General features: G+C 48.6%; 1 protein-coding gene across 1 annotated transcript; it reads left to right on the top strand.

The window, feature by feature from the left end:
* The first annotated feature begins 418 nt into the window (after positions 1-418).
* Positions 419-10,389, top strand: MFNG (MFNG O-fucosylpeptide 3-beta-N-acetylglucosaminyltransferase). The gene is made up of 8 exons (XM_062491316.1): positions 419-733; positions 5,375-5,423; positions 5,927-6,029; positions 6,117-6,270; positions 7,316-7,401; positions 8,681-8,846; positions 9,353-9,438; positions 10,287-10,389. The coding sequence occupies exons 1-8, from the start codon at positions 419-421 to the stop codon at positions 10,351-10,353; spliced, it is 1,026 nt and encodes a 341-aa protein (XP_062347300.1). The 3' UTR covers positions 10,354-10,389.
* The last annotated feature ends 7,135 nt before the right edge of the window (positions 10,390-17,524 follow it).

Below are 17,524 nucleotides of genomic sequence, written 5' to 3'. Positions count from 1 at the left end.
TCTAGGCAGCTGATGCCTTCGGCCCAGAATTCCCACTCATGGCTCTGATCTCCTTTGCCACCATCTCAGCATCCAGCCTGGGACACTCAGCATCTCCGTGGGGAGCAAGGGATGCTCGCTTTCCTCCTGGCAGGCTGTGCCAGCCACCTGTGGTCTCCTCGGAGTATTTTCCAGTCGCGTGTCCCTGCCTCGCTGGGTCATTGAGCCTTTCGTAGTCTGTGAAAATCCCGCCTGCTTCACTGAGATCCTTCAGCTTTGCCCACCCTGTTTCTTGACCACATCCTGTTCAGACCTTGGTCTTGACTAACCCTGCCCCTTCGGAGGCTTCGAGAAGAGCGGACAGCGTCACATGGAGGTACAGGCAGAGTTTGTCCTCGCTCGATAGGATACTGGCTGCGGTGGGATCGATTTGGGAGCCATGGGCCGTCGGCTCGTCCGTGGCATCTCTGGAGCTGCAGTCTTCCTTGCCAGTGTGGCTCTCCTCTCCATGCGGCACCGTGGGGCTCGGGAAGCAGCCCAGTACCCAGGGATCGGGGAGGGGATGTCGGAGAAGCCAGAGGGAGCTGGTGGCAGGGGGCAGAAGGACCTCAAACTCCATCCTCTGGAGGTGCACAGGACTGAGGGAAGCCTGATGCTTGAGGACATTTTCATAGCTGTGAAGACAACCAAGAAGTTTCACCAGAGCAGGATGGAGCTGCTCCTGGACACGTGGATATCCCAGGCCAGCGAACAGGTGAGTGTGTGGATTCTGACTGGAGAGAAGTTGTTAGTAATGGGGTGTCAGGAAAAGGGGATAAAAGCCAGAGGAAGGGGAAGCTGGGCACTGTAGTGCCCCTCAGTACTTTGCCTCATTTTTCTCTGTTTCTCACTTCACATTTAAAGGGAGCTGTTAGCCAGCAAAATGTTTCACCTGTAGCTGCTTCATAGGAAAGGCTGGTGAAGATACCAGACTGAAAGCACAGACCATCCTGTGTCTGTATGAAATGGTGGCTTTCTACCTTCTAGTGCTGTGAGTTTGTTGGGTTTGGAGCTGATGGGTTCCCCTGGTCCTTTGTCAGCATGCCTGGGCACCCATTGCCCTGGAAAAGTGCAGTGCAGTGGGCAAGAGAATAAGGCAAGCAGGCTCCTGGAGAACCTCCTGTAGCTAGCCCTGTCCCCACCCCCAGCACATCAGCACAATTCATACTTTCCTTTCTTGTACAGATGCTTTTGTGTGCATGATCTTGAAGTGATGTGGGTGTATTTTTGATTTTTAATTTTGCTTTTGTTTTTGTTTTTCTTTTTTTTTTTTTTAACTGGGGGCCCAATGTTTCCATCCTTTGCTAAAACAGTTTGGAAAGTTTCCTCCCTGCCAGAGAAACTGATGTGGGGTGCCACATTAGTGGTGCTGTGCAGACTGGCTTACTGGTGGGCCGGAGTACTCCCCAGAGCTCTGGTGCTTTTCTCCCTCCCTCGCAGAGCTGCTCATCAAGAAAGAAGAAATCCTGTGGCTGCCCTGAAGGGTGGTTTTTTTTGCCTTTCCCTGTGTGTGATGGGTACCTATAAGGCAAATTCAGGCCCCAGCAAGGAAGGGGGACGGGGGCGGAGGTACTGGGTAGGAGAGTGCCTGAAGCAATGCAGGGCTTTCTGGGTGAGGGTGGTTTTCCACTTCATGGTGCTGCAACTGCCTGGTCTGCTGCGGTCGTCACAGGAAGCCATGTCCTATTTTAAGCACAGTTCCTCTCCTGGCTGTGTGTCCCTCTCAGCATCTGAGATACCCTGCTTCCTCTTCCAGATGCACTTCTTCTCTCTGGCCAGCTCCAGTCCAGTAGTTCCTTGGAGAAACCAAGCCCAACCACGTGGCTGCACTGGTATTAGGATATTGCTCATGGGCGCCTTCGCAGTGAGTTTTTTAAGGAGCAATTCACCTGGTCCTCCTTTCTTTGACAAATCAGTGCCTGGCCATTCTGCTGGTGACAGGAATTACATACACGCTCCCCAGTTTCATCTGATCACCTCTGGCATGCAAGTGATATCCAAACCTTGGAAGAGGTGTTGACTTTTCCATGCTGCCAGCCTCTGGAAAGCTACACAAGCTGAACAGGAAAATTGGAAGGAAGGGGTAGAATGGGAGTGTCACTCATTTTTAATCAGAGTTTTTCAGTGTTATCAATTTCTGTTGCAAGCTTGGTATTTTCCTCCTCTCTCTTCAACTTTCTGTGGTTTTTCTTCTTTCTTGCTTTTTAAATGAAATGGCTTTGAGGAAAGGGGGATGGGAGCAGAAAGGGAGGTAAAGTGAAGTACATGAAAGTCAAAAACTTTTTTTTTTTAAATATGTTCCTGCTTAAGGGTTTTTTTACGTGTACAGGAAAGGGTTGGTTTTGAAAATTTGACAACATAGGAAGCCTCACTTGGCAAAAAAAGGACAGCTTTCAATTTGCAAAGGACATTTAATTGTTGAGGGGACAGGAATAGTGAACCAGACCTCCTATTATTGAGTCCTTATAAAGAGACATAGGCTTTAGGAGCCAGTCCCAGAGAAATTCAGGTCTCAGAAGTCTTGATGTGCAGAGGCTGCCTTCTAGGACTGATCCAGCATCTTACTGTCTCAGTTGCCCTTAAGCATGGCTGGAGACCAATTCAGTGAGTCTTTCTCCACCAGTACCCAGCAGGGAAATTTTAGCAGCTGGCTGTGTTGCTGATGCCAAGCCTGGCTTCAGAGCTGGGTGCCTGCATGGTTTCCTCCTGGGGGAAGCAACCCAGACCTTCCAGGTCAGGCTTAGGTGACTGTAACAGGAGGCAGGAACAGCTGTGGTTTTGATGGCTAGGACAGACTGTATGGGAGCTGAATTAAAAATCCTGTGTTGGACTCTGTTGGGGTAGAAAATAAGTGTGAGAGAGAGAGAGAGAGAGAGAGAGAGAGAGATTGTCTCTGAAACTGCTCTGTTTAGTCTGAAGACATGCAGTTGGTGAGAGATCAGGGAGTGCGAGATGGGCACTGCTCTGCCTCTTGAGAACTGATCCATGACAAACTTCCCACTGGAGATTGATGTGAAAGTCATTTTAGTGAAAGGCCTTTTCCTCAGCAGAAGCTCAGTCTAAATAGAAGTGTAGGTTCTGATGATTGTTTAGCTGGGAAGAATCTTAGAGTGACTTACACTCCTGGCCCCAGTAGTTTTGATGGAGGTAAGTCCAGCTTTCTGGTGTGGTTTGGTAACAGGAACTATTTCTAGCACTTCCCCTCCTTTTAGGATCCCACACACCCAGCCCATTGAAATGAAACCTTTGAATGGCCCACCCTGAACTGGCTTTCAGATTTTCAGTGATGCAAATGCACCACAGATTTTGAATCTGTTCTCTGTACAGGACACAACAGTAATCCTGCTGATGTGTTTGCATTTTGGGGTGGGTTTCTTCATAGAGAAGAGATACCCTGGGAACATAGGCGATCAACGTGGCCCTGGATTGTCAGGTTCCACATCTTTATTCCTTTTCCTAGGTTTTTATTGTTTGGCTATTTCCCCTGTTCAGAGTGAGGAGGTCTCAAAGTCTAGTGTTTATCCATTCCCAGGGCTCTTACATTCATGAATAGCTGCCAGAAGAAGCTGTTTGACACAGTGGCTCCATAGCACTGCTTGCACTGCTCTCCAGCAGACATCCTTTCCTACACAGACATTTTCTCCACTCCAGAATGGAGGAATATTTTCTTTGCTTCATCTCTGGCAGCAGCTGCTGTTCCAGGTTTCCCACCCTCAGGGATGTGAGGGATGGAGAGATGAGGATGGAGGCAGTTGCATGTGTCATTGTGATCTTCTTTTGCATTTCTCGAGCACAGCCAGGTGTGCCATGGAGATCAGAGTTTGAAAATGCCAGAAAAATCAGACTCGCCTAGTCCCCACACTCATATTTCCCTTTTTCCAGTTATTTTGGACAGTCTGGTGTTGCCTATGGTGACTGTACTTTCATGCTTGGGTTCCACAGAAATGTGTTGGATGTCTGGAAAAAAAACCCATTTCTCATCTTGCATCGAGAGAAAACTGGGAACCTCAGAATATTTTTACAAGTAGAAAATTTGGAAAAAGACGCAGATTTCTATTTTAAGTCAACCAAATGTGATGTTTGTTAGACACGTGATATCTAGTTGGTTTTATATCTGTAAGCAAGTAATTTCCAGCAACAGGTTTTTTTTTGTTTGAGTTTTTTTTTTGTTGTTATTTTTGTGGGGTTTTTTTTAATGTCAGAAAGTTTTAACTGTTTCAGATTTTGTTTTTCTTAAAATGAAAATATTTGCCATAGTGGAAATTTCTAACTGTGACAGGCTGGTAAGGGAAATCCCATGCTGCTGACAATACTTGCTTTGCCTGAAGGTTGTGATATGGTCCCCTGACCCAGAGCAGTTCCTTTACCTGGGACTTGGCTAATTGCTTCTTGTCACATGATCCCATGGAAAGTGGTTTTAGTGATGAGATTTTACTGGTGGGGCAAGGAAGGAATGTGTGCTCAGCTCTTGGAGGGTAATTCACCAAGCCCTGTAGCTCATCCACCTGAGATCATGAAACCAATCCTGCTGTCTCTGCTTGAGCCAGGTGATCTCTGAGGGTCCTCCATCACCATATTTACAGCTACACAACATTTCTCCTGCTATGTCCTCTAGATATATCTCCCAAATGCTGGGTGGCTGTGGGGAGATTTAGAGACTCATGTCTCCCTGCCAGAGCCTTTGGGAGCAGTGATGGCTCCTGGAGCTGCTGTCTGCCTGCCTTGTTCCCTTTGTGCCTGCGCAGGTGCTGTGTTTAACCAGCCTGTGGGCAGCTGGTGGGGAGACTGTTTACGGCTCGTGACTCCTTTTTCATTTCATGAAAGCTTATTTTCTGCCTGAGGAAAGCTTTTCTCCACCAGCCCTGATCCTTGCCTGGCTCTGAAGAGGGGGAGATGTGCCACATAATGGCAGCAAGGGGGATTAGAGAAGCCTGGGAGTGGGGAAAGAGGAGGAGGAGGAGGGGGCAGAAAGTGGCAGGGGACTGTGCACATTTCACACACAAAGCAGATGTTCTTTTAACCCAAGCATCATTTAACCACAATGCTTTAATTTTTCTGCCACTGACACCTAATCCAGGGCTGCCTCGCCCCATCACTCAGTGTCGTGGGTCCCCTGTTCCCAAGGCAGTGGGATGGCGGTGAAAATGAAGCCACACAATCACTGGTGGTTGTGCCCTGCAGGAAGGGGGAGCACAGCCATCCTTCTGTTCATCTGCTGCCTTGGAGTGGGTACAGCAGCAGAGGATGGAGTGGGGTAACCATGTCGAGTGTGTCCAGCTGTGGGAGGAAGAAGTGGGCAGCTGTGAGCAGCACCAGCTCCATCCCTGAGAGCAATCTCTTTTCCTTGTTTCCCCAGACCTACATCTTCACTGATGAAGAGGATGGTGCCTTGGAAAGGAGAATGGGTAATGACCTGTCCTATGACAACACCTTTCTACTCCTCCTTCAGCCCCTGAACCGCCCTGGCCTTGAGAAGGGGTCTGGTGTGAGGTCCGGCTGTCCTGCACCAGCACTGCACCGTTGGAACGTGTCCCTTGCCGTGTCCCGTGGTGATGGTTTGGTGTTGTTGGCTTACCACAGGGCATGCAGCCCACTGGAGGCAGGGTGCTGTCTGCTTTAAAGCATCCACGGGTAGAAGCAGCACATGACAGAGCCCCTCAACCTCTGCGTCGTGGTTGGCAGTGGGCAGAGTGGAAGTGTGGATGGCAGGCTCTCTAGTCTTGGCCAAATTGCTTGGCTTTGTCCAAAAGGTAGGAGGAGGAGTGGAACCCGTGTCACCGTGGGCTTGGGTGCTTTCTGGGGGGCCATGAGAAGACTGTCTGTGAACAAACCCCCTTCCCTCCTGCCCAGATGTCCTTCCTGTGACTGTGAAAAGTGGGCTGGCTCTGAGCTTTCCCTCCTCTGGCAGGTGGCCGTGTGATCTTCACCAACTGCTCGGCCGAGCACAGCCACCTGGCCCTGTCTTGCAAGATGGCTGCAGAGTTCGACGCCTTCCTGGCCAGCGGCCTGAGGTGAGGCAGGGCTGCCATGGGGGCACCTCTGAGAGCCAGAGGCCCCCTCCTTACTGCAAACTTCTTGTGTCTTCCTGTCTGCCCCAGCTGGTTTTGCCACTTGGATGATGACAACTACCTGAACCCTCGGGCGCTCCTGGAGCTCTTGTCCTCCTACGCAGAGACGTGGGATGTTTACCTGGGCAAACCCAGCCTGAACCGACCCATCAGGGCCTCAGAAATGCTGCCAAACAACCAGACGGTACAGCCTCTGGTGGTGCTGTGGGGGCAGGGGGTTGTTCTGGTGCTCTGGCTCACATTTGTTGTGGTTTAACCCCAGCAAGCAGCAAAGCCCCATGCAGCCTCTCCTCACTCTCCCACCAGAGGGAGTGGGGGGAAAATTGAAAGGACAAAAGGTAGAAAACCTGGGTTGAGATAAAGGCAGGGAAAGCAAAAGCCATGTACACAAGCAAAGTAAAACAAGCAATTGAATCACTGCTTCCCAAGGGCAAGCAGGTGTTCAGCCACCTCTGGGAGAGCAGGGCCCCATCACGTGTAATGGTGACTTGGGAAGACAAACACTATCATTCCAAATGTCCCCCCTCTTCCTCCTCCTCCCTGCAGTTTATATACTAAGCAGGATGTCATAGGGGCTGGAAAAATCCCTTTGGTCGGTTGGGGTCACCTGTCCCAGCTGTGTTTCCTCCCACCCTCCCCTGCACCTCCAGTTTCCTCAGCAGTGGGTCAGTATGAAAATCCAAAAAGGCCTTAGCTGTGTGTAAACCCTGCCTAGCAATAACAAAAGCATCTCTATAGTACCAATGCCGTATTCAGCACAAATCCAAAACACAGCCCCACACCAGCCACTGTGGAAAAAGTTAACTCTACCCCAGTCAAAGCCAGCAGAGTATTGCAAGGAGAGACATCCCAGGAGCAATGGCAACAGCTGAAAACTAGCCATCTTGTCTGAACATGGCTGTAGGTGTTGACTAAATCTGATCATCCAAGGGGCAAAGTTCCACGTTGCTGCTCTGCCTTTGGGTACGTGTCTGACAGGACATAAGGCTGTCCTAAGTGCCCCACCTGTTTCTGCCAGCAGGAGCAACTGGCTGTTCCAGTTATGAGGAAGTGAAAATCCATGCTGTACTGCTAGCAAGTCCTTCTTCTGGACAGCAGTCAGGGGGCTGGGGTGACAGTAGGGCTGTGTTTGTCCTGGCATCAAAGCTGGAATTCCAGCATTCCCACCTCGGGGAGTATGGTATTGTCTGAGCCTCTGCCATTGATTTTTCTCTGGTGTTTCTCTCCAGAAATCCGTGCGCTTCTGGTTTGCCACGGGAGGGGCTGGGTTCTGCATCAGCCGCAAGCTGGCAAGGAAGATGGTGCCCTGGGCCAGGTGAACTGGGGAGTGTGGGAGCCTTTGGGGATGAGCAACATAGCTGCACATTAATTCCTGGCAGTGCCAGACCTGGATTTGTGCACGTGCTGTTTGCAAAGGTGCAGAGTGCCGTGTGCTGCATGTCTGCAAGATGTGAGACTGGAGGAAGGATGTAGTGGGTGGGTCTGCCAGATGATTGAAAACTGGAAAGAGCAAGCACATCAGTAAACATGGTCACAGGTTGATGTACTCCTCTCTCCCCATCTCCTTAAGGCTCTTGGTTACTACCCACACTCCTTCCCATCCCTTTCAGCTTAGACTCTTTTTCTGTCTGCCTACCTCATCTCCCCTTCATCTGCCTCTTTCCAGCTTTCTGACCTCCCTCCAGAGCTCATTTTCTATTCCCTCACACCAAACGCTCTTTGGCTTCTTAGGTGTCCACTGTCATTTCCTCAGCTTGATGCATGGAGAGCAGAGGTAGGTCCCAAGGTCATGTGATCCCATCTTAGAACAATATGATGTATTCCATGATGCCCTAGGTTATACCACAGGCAAGCACGCTCGTAAGCATTGGCTATGCCAACCTTAACCACATCTGAGCATACCCAGAAGGACAGATCTGATCCCCACCAGATGGCTGCTTTAGCTAAAGCCCATGATATGTATTTTATGGTAGACCCTGTCAAGAGGATGATCTGTGATCTAGGGTGAAGCAAAAGTGGCACAGATAGATAATGCCTAACCTGGCATAAAGTCTGCCACCACTGTTTTAAAAAATGCTTAAAACACATTTCAGTTTGCTGGGGGTTGTTGTAGTAGACAGTGCTTCATATTGTGTTAAGTAATTCCAGTTCTAGAAGCCTTAAAATTTGGTTTAGCCTGTCATCAAAAGGTGGCCAAATGTGTGGTGTTACATTACAATAGATGACTTATCCAAGCTACATGTCCTGTTTTTTCTTCCGTCTGGACCTGGCCATGTGCTCCCACTGTTTCTCCTGTGGTGACTTGTCTGAACCCTCAGGGGCTCAGTGCACTTCACCAAACACATGGAGAAGTGCCTCAGTGAAGTCTGTCAGCTCTCTGCTTCATCTTACCAAGGACCTGGATTATGTAGCAGGGACAGCATGGCTGGGAATGGTGAAAGAGCAAGCCCGTTCCCGAGTATTTGCAGGTGGAACTCATGGATTTCTTCCCTAGTTACAGGGTTTACTCTGGTTTTCAATAATCTCCTGCCCAAGTGGATGCCTACATCTGCCCCTACTCTTTTCCTAACCCATGCAGCCCTACTCTCTTCCAGTGGCAGGAACTTCCTGAGCACTTCCGAGCTCATCCGCCTGCCGGACGACTGCACCGTGGGTTACATCATTGAGTGCAAAGTCGGTGGGCAGCTGATTCCCAGTGCACTCTTCCACTCCCACTTGGAGAACCTGCAGCTCATCCCCACCTCTCAGCTCACGCAGCAGGTGAGGAGGGGAAGGGAAGCAAGAGGGAGGTGTGTGAGGAAGGAGAAGTGGAAGGGAGGTTACAGACACGTTGTTCCACTGATGGCACTGATGTGCACTGAATCAATCATCTGCTCTTCTGGGGAGGCTTTCCTGACAAATGCCTGTTTGAAATAGGGAGCAGATGTTGCCTGCAGCACAGCTGCCAGTCACGGTGCCCTGGGATCAGTGGTGGGGAGCACATGAATGGGGAGTGATGGGAGGATTGAGGGCATCCCTGGGAGAATGTGGCACAAGGACAAGCAGAAATGATGATTGATTTGGAAAGGGCCTTAGACATGACACTGTGTCTGCCTTGCAACGGACTAGTAGGGTGGACCATCATGGGAAGGAAGGCAGGAGAGATGTGGAAGGCAGAGGCTAAGCCAGCAGAGAAAGAACTACAATGGGAATTTTTGTCATCCACAGCAAATTCCTTGCTCCTGAGCTCATCTCATTCTTTCTACTCCTTTCTCACCACTTTGTAGGTCACCCTCAGCTATGGTGTGCTTGAGAACAAACTCAATGTCATTGAGCTCAATGGCCCCTTCTCGCCTCAGGAGGATCCCTCAAGGTACGGGGCATGAGTGCCCTGGGTGCTGCTGATGTGTGAGCCCTCAGACAACAGGCTGGGAGGGGGAGGCAGCCCAACGGGGTGCAGGAGGGCTAGAGGGAGAGACAGAAACCTTACAGTCACATGGCCATGGCTTTATTGGGTGAGGGGCACCCCAGCATTAACCTGTTTGTGAATCCTTATAAACTTTGCAAACATTTTTGGGTGAGTGGGAAGTAATGAAGCATTCAAAACATTTTATTTGGACAATGCCTAAGCCAAAAGTATTGCTGTTTATTTCCCATTTTGAGGCTGAACAAGCTAACCTTTTACCTCAGACAGGAACAGAAATGTTCTTTTAAACTCAGGAAAGGAAACTGCGTGTTTTTTCATTTTATGCTTTGCTGAGAAAACTGAAGGGAAAAAAGAAAAAGGTTCACTTCAGGCTGACTGCAAACAAAACTGTTCTTTGATTTACCTTCTCCTCTTTGAGTGAACAAACCTAAAGTTGTTATTTGCAGAGCTTGAATGTGAAGATCCTGGCTGGAGATAGCAGGGGTGGGAAGCAGCTAGGTGATGAAAAGAGCATCAGACAGAACCACATAGCAGGGGCTGGTGCAGTGCACATCTCCCTGCCCATGATCAGGGTGAGCTGTGGGCTTGGGCTCCATGTGCTAGAGCTGGATTTGGGTATCAGAGGGAGGCTTTGCTGAGAAAAGACGTCTTGGAGTGAACAACCAGTCCTGAGCTCTGTGGTGCAGGGTGGGTGTCTGATGTGGACTGGGGCGTGAAGGAGAGGTCTTCCATCTTCTAGCTGTGTGCTGGGGTAAAAACTGTCCTCTGACCTTACTTTGCTTTCTCCCCAGCAGGTTTCGATCACTCCACTGCCACCTCTATCCTGACACCTCCTGGTGCCTGCAGGCTGTTGGTTGGTGATGCCTGAACCTCGGCTACAGTGAATCCAGGTGACACCTGTTCACCTGTAGGGAGTGGGACACTGAAGAAGCTTGCTGCTCCCAATTTCACCTTCATTGTGGTGGTCTTGGGGCTCTGCATTGACTTTCTTGGTCCTCGCTCAATACTGGTGACACAGGACAAGAGACAAGGTGTGGTCCAAAAATGGATAAGATGGGCTGGACACATGAATGAGCTTCTCATCTGTGCTGGGATATGTGCAAGGGATGGGATCAGTATGCCTTCTGAGCAGACTGAGGATCAGATAGTGACTGCTGGGCATCTGGGTAGAGATGAGGACTTGCTGCTGCTGCTCTGTGCCCTGGCTGCAACTTGCTGGAGTAGAAGTGCCCTGTGTGTGTGTGTGTGTGTGTGTGTGTGTGTACCTGGTACCCAGCTCCTCGTGGGTGGCAGGGTGTCATGGCTCCAGACTTTCTGAGCAGGGCCTCTTCCTCCATATCTGTGCTTTCCCTACTGCCCACACTTTGTAGCCACAGACCTGCTGAGTCTCTGCATAGTCAGAGTCTATGGAAATGGAAAATATGACCATTTCTGTGCTGAATGAATCCTGGAAAAGCTTAGTTCTTGCTCGATGGAAGGGAGATGGGCAGGAAATACAAAGAATCAGGAATTCCCCTGCTCTGCTGGGACAAAAGAGAGGGCATGGGGTAAGGGAGCCAGGAGGAAACTGAGTGAGATGGAGATGGTTCCTGCATTGAATATCGAAGGTTTGATCTTGTACGGTGCTGCATTATTCCTCTCCTCTTACCTTCTTGATGTGGGGTCAGGATAATCTCTTGCTCTAATTACCAACCTGTCGTCTGAGATTAGACTCCAGCTCCTATCTGTGAGAAGAGACATAAAGGATTAGAACTGGCTGAAAGAGAGGAGAAAGGAAGAGATGGAGAAGGACTGCCCAGGAGCGGATTAGAGGTTACAGCTTTATAATCTTTTCTGTCCCCAACCAAAAAAATTAAGTCATGAAGGAATGGAAACAGCAAGGCAAAGAGCTTTTTATCTCTGTGGGGCTTTCCTCCAGATGCTATTAGCAGCTTTCTGCCTTCCTGCTCTCCCTGCTGAGCGCAACAAGGGGAAGGAGTGGACCCAAATAGGATACAAGCTTTTTGGCATGTTTGTGAAGGGTCCTTTTCTCAATACTGTGCCTGGTGTGAAAGCTGGGCAATGGTCCTTGCTGGAGAGTGAACTTTGACATCATTTTGTCCTTGCACACAGTTAAATGGCTGGGGGAGGGTATTGCAGGAAAGCTGGAAGGCAAAGAGGCTGTTTCAAATGGCAGGGGGTGCCACAAACAGGTATTTTTCTTTAAAGAGCATTTAAAAACAGACTGCTGGGATCTGGGAGAGATCCTGTAGTCTCCAGATGAAAGGACAAATGCCCTTTCTCTAAAGAGCTGCTCAGCTTTGATGCTGCTGATGTGACTAAGCCTGCTGCTGGTGGGCTGGGAGAGCCAAAGGCAACTGTCACTGTGGCTTTGCTGTTTTGAAAACTGGCCACTCTGTCACCTCCTTCCACCCCCAAGCACCAGCATCTCCTACACAGTGTACACAAAGTTTAAAGGAAAGGCGTCAGAAAGACCTTCAACCTCTGCAAAGGGGGACGCAAAAAGGAATGAGCACTTTAATTTCTGGAAAAAACAGAAGGCAGGAGCCTGTAGAGTTGTTTTCCAGCATGGCCATTCTTACTGGCATCTAGTCAGCTTGTGTAGCAACACACAGCCTTGCTTTCTTCTGTTGCACAGCAGGCCTTTGAAGTAGAAATGCATCCTGAGCAGGCAGAGGAGTGAGCTGATGCCAGTAAGCATTCCTTGAGTTGTGGAAAGCCCTTGGCTCACACAGCTACGCCAGCCAAGAATCCACGTGGCACAAAATAGAGACCCAGCTATTGGCAGGGGGACGCAGCACCAAGAAGTCCAGTCCCACAGAACTAATGGCTGGGTTTGAACACAGCCAGAAGATGAAATAAGGTTTTGTGAGAAGGAACGAGTCTTCAAGAGAAACCTACACTACTTGGATATATCATTTTTCCCCATTCAGATTTTCAGCTGATGTTTATAGAGACTTTGAATTAAAAAGCTGGTGCTGCATGTAGATGTCCTGGTGACAATCAGAGCAAAATGCGATTCATGTGAGGAAACTGGTACAGCAGCTTCACTTCCCTGGGGTAAGCAGAGAAACTGAAAGTTTGCTTTGGATCCTGGCTTCAGCTGGTCTGAATTGTCCTGGTTCCTTTTGCATGGCTGAAGATCAGATGTTTAATGGCTTGAATCCTTGAGTGGCTGCATGGGGACCAGTTTAAGACTGGATTTTGTTACTGGAGCAGTTAAGTGCAACTTCTGTGGAAAATGTTTTGTCTCATAAGGAAACAGAACAGATGAGATGTCTGGGGCAGGGCATCTCTTGGGCTGCAGAGAAATGAATGACAGAAAAGTCCTGCTATGCCTGTGACGACAATATGCTGGAAAGAAAATAGCTTCAACAAAAGAAACCAGGTTTTCTCTAAGAACAGAGAGACAGCTTAATGGGACATTCACCACATGAAATCTGATCAACGTTAAAACATGAGTTAAAATTAGTTTCAGAAATGGTTCCTGCCCCTGGGGCTTGCTGTCAGATGTTGTGGTTTTACAGTCTCATTTTCCTAGTTTATTAAAATGTTTAGCTGCTTGGGAAAACGCTAAACAATCTCATGTGAAACTTTTCAGGGGGCTGTTTTTTGGAAAGGTTCTGCTGGGGCTATTAAATTCATATTTTCTTTTTTTCTTGCTTTTTTTTTTTTTAATATCTCTACATTTCTCTAGCTCACACTTCCTTTTCTCATTGCAGGGAAAAAAACCCCAAACCCTCACTCAAGAACAAAAAGGAGTGGAGACTTGGTCTTTATATTTTACTGGGAAGAATGGGGTCAAAGTCAAGGGTGTTGGCATGACCCTGCTGTTGTACAACATTAAGTGTAGTTCAAGGTTTCAGACACCTCTGCCTGCCCAACACCATAGCAACCAGCACTATTAATGATGTTTAAACTGTATACGGAAAATTCAGAAAAAGGAGAAGGAGGGGAAAAAAAAAGCAGTTACAGTATTTGAAATGTAAAATATTAAGTAAGGCTTTCATGTTAACAATATCTTTTCTTCACTTTCCCCTTAGCGTGAAGAATTTTTATAAGAAAAGCCCTATTTGACAGTGCAAAAAAAAATGCTAATGGCTGTCCTTTCTTTAGGGGGAAAGAGAAGTTAGTTGAAATAGGTGGGAAACTGCAGTTGTTGCTAAAGACTTGAAGGGGAAGGAGAAGAATAGCAACACTAGACTGTGGTTCTGTCTCTGGTGCCAACTCCTTTTAACAACTCTGCTGCCGAGGAAAAACAGATTCCTGAGCCACTGTGGGATTTGCCCAACTTGTACCCAGACTGCAGCCTTCAGCTCTCTCCCCAGGCTTCTTGCTAAGGAAGCAGCCTTCAAAAGGTGAGCAGTTTATCAGACAGAAGTCAAAGGATGAGAAATAGGAACAGGAAGAAAGGAGATTGGAAGGAAAGAAACCACCAAGCGAGGCCTTGGAGGAGCATGGGGATTTTAGCGATGCATTGAAAGTGCTGTTTGGGGGCTGTCCAGCAAGAGTAGGAAAGGGAGTGTTGCCTGGCCTCCCAGCTCTGGATTTTTTCTGTCATCAGGGCAACTGCAGCTCACCAGTGTCACCGAGGATACCACCCTGTGAGACAGAGTGCACCTTGGAAGAGGTCAGATCAGTTTGGTTGGCCCTGAACCTCTTCTTTTTTTAATAACACACCAGATAATTCAGTGGCTTTTCATCAATGTTACAACTTCTTCTGTTCTTGCTTATAGTGTGGGCTTTTCAGACAGTCCAGAGTGGAATCAGCAGCTCTTTAAATTAATTTTTAAAATTTCTTTTGTCTTCAATCTCTGGAAAACCCAACTTGACAGCTAGCTCTACAAACTTCTGGGATGGATGTGAAGCTGGAAGGAGGAAGGAGGGTGGGTGACTACTCCATTCAGTAAGTGCATGGTCGGAGGGAGGCATGGGCCATCCTTACATTTTTCCTTGAGGAGCCTGCTAGCAGTTGGAATCTCAGACTAACTGGAACATTCTCCTCTGCCAAATAATGCTCATCATATGGCTCCACTGAAGAGGATGCAATGTTGCCATAGACAAGGCCATAAGCAAGGCCAGGAAGAAGAGCAGCATCATAAATGTTCAAGTAACTGTGCCTGTTCTCATCAGCTGATACAGGCCATTTTCCTGTAGACTTTGCCTAAATACCTGGGAGGTTAAAGGAGTGCAGAACTGAGCTGTTGTTGCTCAGATGGCATTGCCTCTTAAGGCCATTCCTTGACAGCCCAAATTTTTTTTCCCCTTCCTATTTGATACAGCTTGGACTCCAAAGAAGGTGGGAACTTGTCTCTCTCTCTGTTTGACCTCTAAGTGATTAATTACAGACCCCAAGAATGGCTCCTTGCCTATCTCTTGTGTTTAAATTGCCTTCCAGCATTTTGCAAGGCTAAGGAGCCTCTTCTGATTTTACTGCTGACTGTGCTTCGGTTAAACCTCTCTTGGTTTTGTTGGGAGCTGCATCTGATCTGTAGTGAACTTTAAGAACAAATTAAACAGGATTTGCTGGCCCTGACCCTTCTGCCACTGCTTTAAAACAAGACAGTGTTGATCTTAGCACTGTAGGAAAAAGGAGTGTGATGAAACAGGGCATTTGGATGGGGAGAGATGCTGCTATTCTGAAACCCTGCTTTCCCCATCCCACCCCCAGAAGTGGGGCACAGAGAGAATCTGCAGCTGGTGCCTTTGGCCACGTTGTATCAGATGGAGGGTATGCCATGAAATATCCAACAACTGCACTGGCAGAAAATCCATCAGCCCTGGTTCTGAGCCAAGGGAAGCTTGTACTTCATGCTGGACAGGGTGCCTACTCTGAATTACTTACAAGCAGAGACAGAGTGAGGAAGGGGAGGGCTTGCAGGATCAATGAGACAGTATTGTCATGTCTAAGCAGGGAGAATAAGATGCTTTTTTGGGCGAGGGAAAGGCAGAGATCAGGAGCAGAGTTCAGAAACAGAGTTTCCTTTCCACCCAGAAGTACCATGAATATCTGAAAGATGTTTGGTATAAGCACATGTGAAAAGAGAGGTGAGGGATTAAGCAAGTGGTTTGGATAAGAGAAAGGAAAAAAACTACATCCCTTTCATGGCTGTGCTGGCAAATAATGAATGGTGGCCTGATGACCGGTACCTTAGTGCTTAGGGGTTCAAAAAAACCAGGGGAAAGTCAGACGGAAAAAGGCAAGGACTGTCTTCTCCTCTCCACACACTCATTGCTGGCTGGTGGTTTCTCACTTCTGGCTCTTCCAGTAGCATAGGAGGAGATATGGGGCTGGCAAAGAGCATCAGCTTCTACTCCATGCTACGTCTTCTGTGTGAGCATACCCCATGTAACTCAGCTTCCATGAACACTGGGAGAAGCAGCAGGCTGGGGCAATGAGCAGGATGGATGTGCTGACAAGAGTCTGCCCCTTCCACTCTGCCCCACCTTTTCCCACATCACCATCAGCTTTGGCTGGAGTGAGGCTGACTGTAGAAGCTGGCCAAGCTCTCTGCTTGCCACAGTGTTTTTTCTGCAGGGGAGAAGCTCCTTTCTGGGCTGTCTGACAGGCTTGTTTCCCAAAGGCATGGTGTGGGGTGCAGCTGGTAGGGAGATCAGGGGCCCCCCCACACCCTCTCCTTTCTCCCTGGCATTCAGCTGTATTGGGCAGAATCTGTTTTTAGCAAAAGTCACAGATTCAACAGCTGAGCTGATTTTCCAAAGGGACATATAAAACAAACAGCCTGCCATCTGCTCTATTGTCCTGGAATAGCGGCTTTGGAGAGTGGGGGAGAGGGAAGGAGGAGAATGAGAGGAATGAGAAAGGGACTGGGGGGAAGAGGGTGGGAAGGAATGGGAGCAGAAGAGAGGACAAGGCAGAAAGGGGAAGCAGGGAGGTCGTGGCAGGGAGGGGGAGGCTGAAGGAAGAAACCAGGGCAAACAAAAAGGGAACTGTGTAGAAGTGGGGATTTGTTGAAGGGAGAGGCCCAGAGACAGGCATGGGGGCTTGCTTAGGATCATCCTGGCTGGATTCCTCAGCCCTATGAGCCACAGAGCAGGCACCCTGAGCACCCCTGTCCTTGCTGAGCCAGAGTCTGACTGCAAAAGAAACTAAACTGGACATGGTGGCCTGGATAATCCCTTCCACCCACTCAGCCCTGCCTGCTGCACACCCCCACCTCTGCACTGACTTTTATTGAGTGCCGCAGGGCAGGGATTGAACTCCAGGTTTGGCAGCAGAGTAAATAACAGCAACATTGGTTTCTCTGGCCCAGGAGGGAGGAGGGCTGGTTTTAATCAAAGGTAAATAACAGTCAGTATTGTCTGACCGTTAATCCAATTTCCTAGAACTGGAGAATAATGTTCCAACTTAAATGTGTGGCACTGGCCCACCAGAGAGGGATGGCTATTCAGCCAGCAAGCTACTGGGCACAGGACAGCAGAGGACAGCAGAGCTGGAGGAGATGCCACAAGGCAGGTATTTTATCCTAGCTAACTTGGGACTGTGCTGTTCTGTTCTGATTCTTCCTGGTTTATTTTTCTGACTTCAGTCATTCCAAAAGATGGTGCTGGGCTTGCTGAGAGGCAGCACAGCTTCATTTAATGTGGTCCCAGTTGATTAAAAGCTCCCTGATTTGCTTGGTTCACAGGAGAGTTGGGACCCAGCTGATGCCCTGCATCTGCATCCCTGGAGGTCATTTTGCCTCTTATGGAGACCTGAAGAAAGGCGCTTATAGAGTCGTGCTTGCTGTGACATGGCATAAATCAAATTTGTGCCATATCAAGTTCCTGCTACACGTGACATATAAGCAAGAATTCAGTGTTGGAAAAAAGTGTTTGTGTTGTTATTAGTCTGGTAGGACAGTGATCTGTGTGACTGGGAACTGCACTCTGACTTGGTCACATATTAGAATCACAGAGAGTTAGAGAAGTGCTGTTATTCAGCTCTCAGGAGGTTATCTAATCCTGCATCAGGGCCAGCTACCTTATACCCCTTCTATCAGATGTGTGTCCAACTGGCTCTTAAAACACA

This window comes from Cinclus cinclus, chromosome 4 (assembly GCF_963662255.1).
Source record: "Cinclus cinclus chromosome 4, bCinCin1.1, whole genome shotgun sequence".
Classification (NCBI taxonomy): Eukaryota; Metazoa; Chordata; class Aves; order Passeriformes; family Cinclidae; genus Cinclus; species Cinclus cinclus.
Note: the sequence above shows the minus strand (reverse complement) of the source record. Positions and strands in the feature narration are given on the sequence as shown.

Coding starts and splice junctions, on each gene's coding strand:
- MFNG (XM_062491316.1), top strand. CDS start 419: ATGGGCCGTCGGCTCGTCCGTGGCATCTCTGGAGCTGCAGTCTTCCTT. Junction 734..5,374: donor TATCCCAGGCCAGCGAACAG/GTGAGTGTGTGG, acceptor TTGTTTCCCCAG/ACCTACATCTTCACTGATGA. Junction 9,439..10,286: donor CCTCAGGAGGATCCCTCAAG/GTACGGGGCATG, acceptor TCTCCCCAGCAG/GTTTCGATCACTCCACTGCC.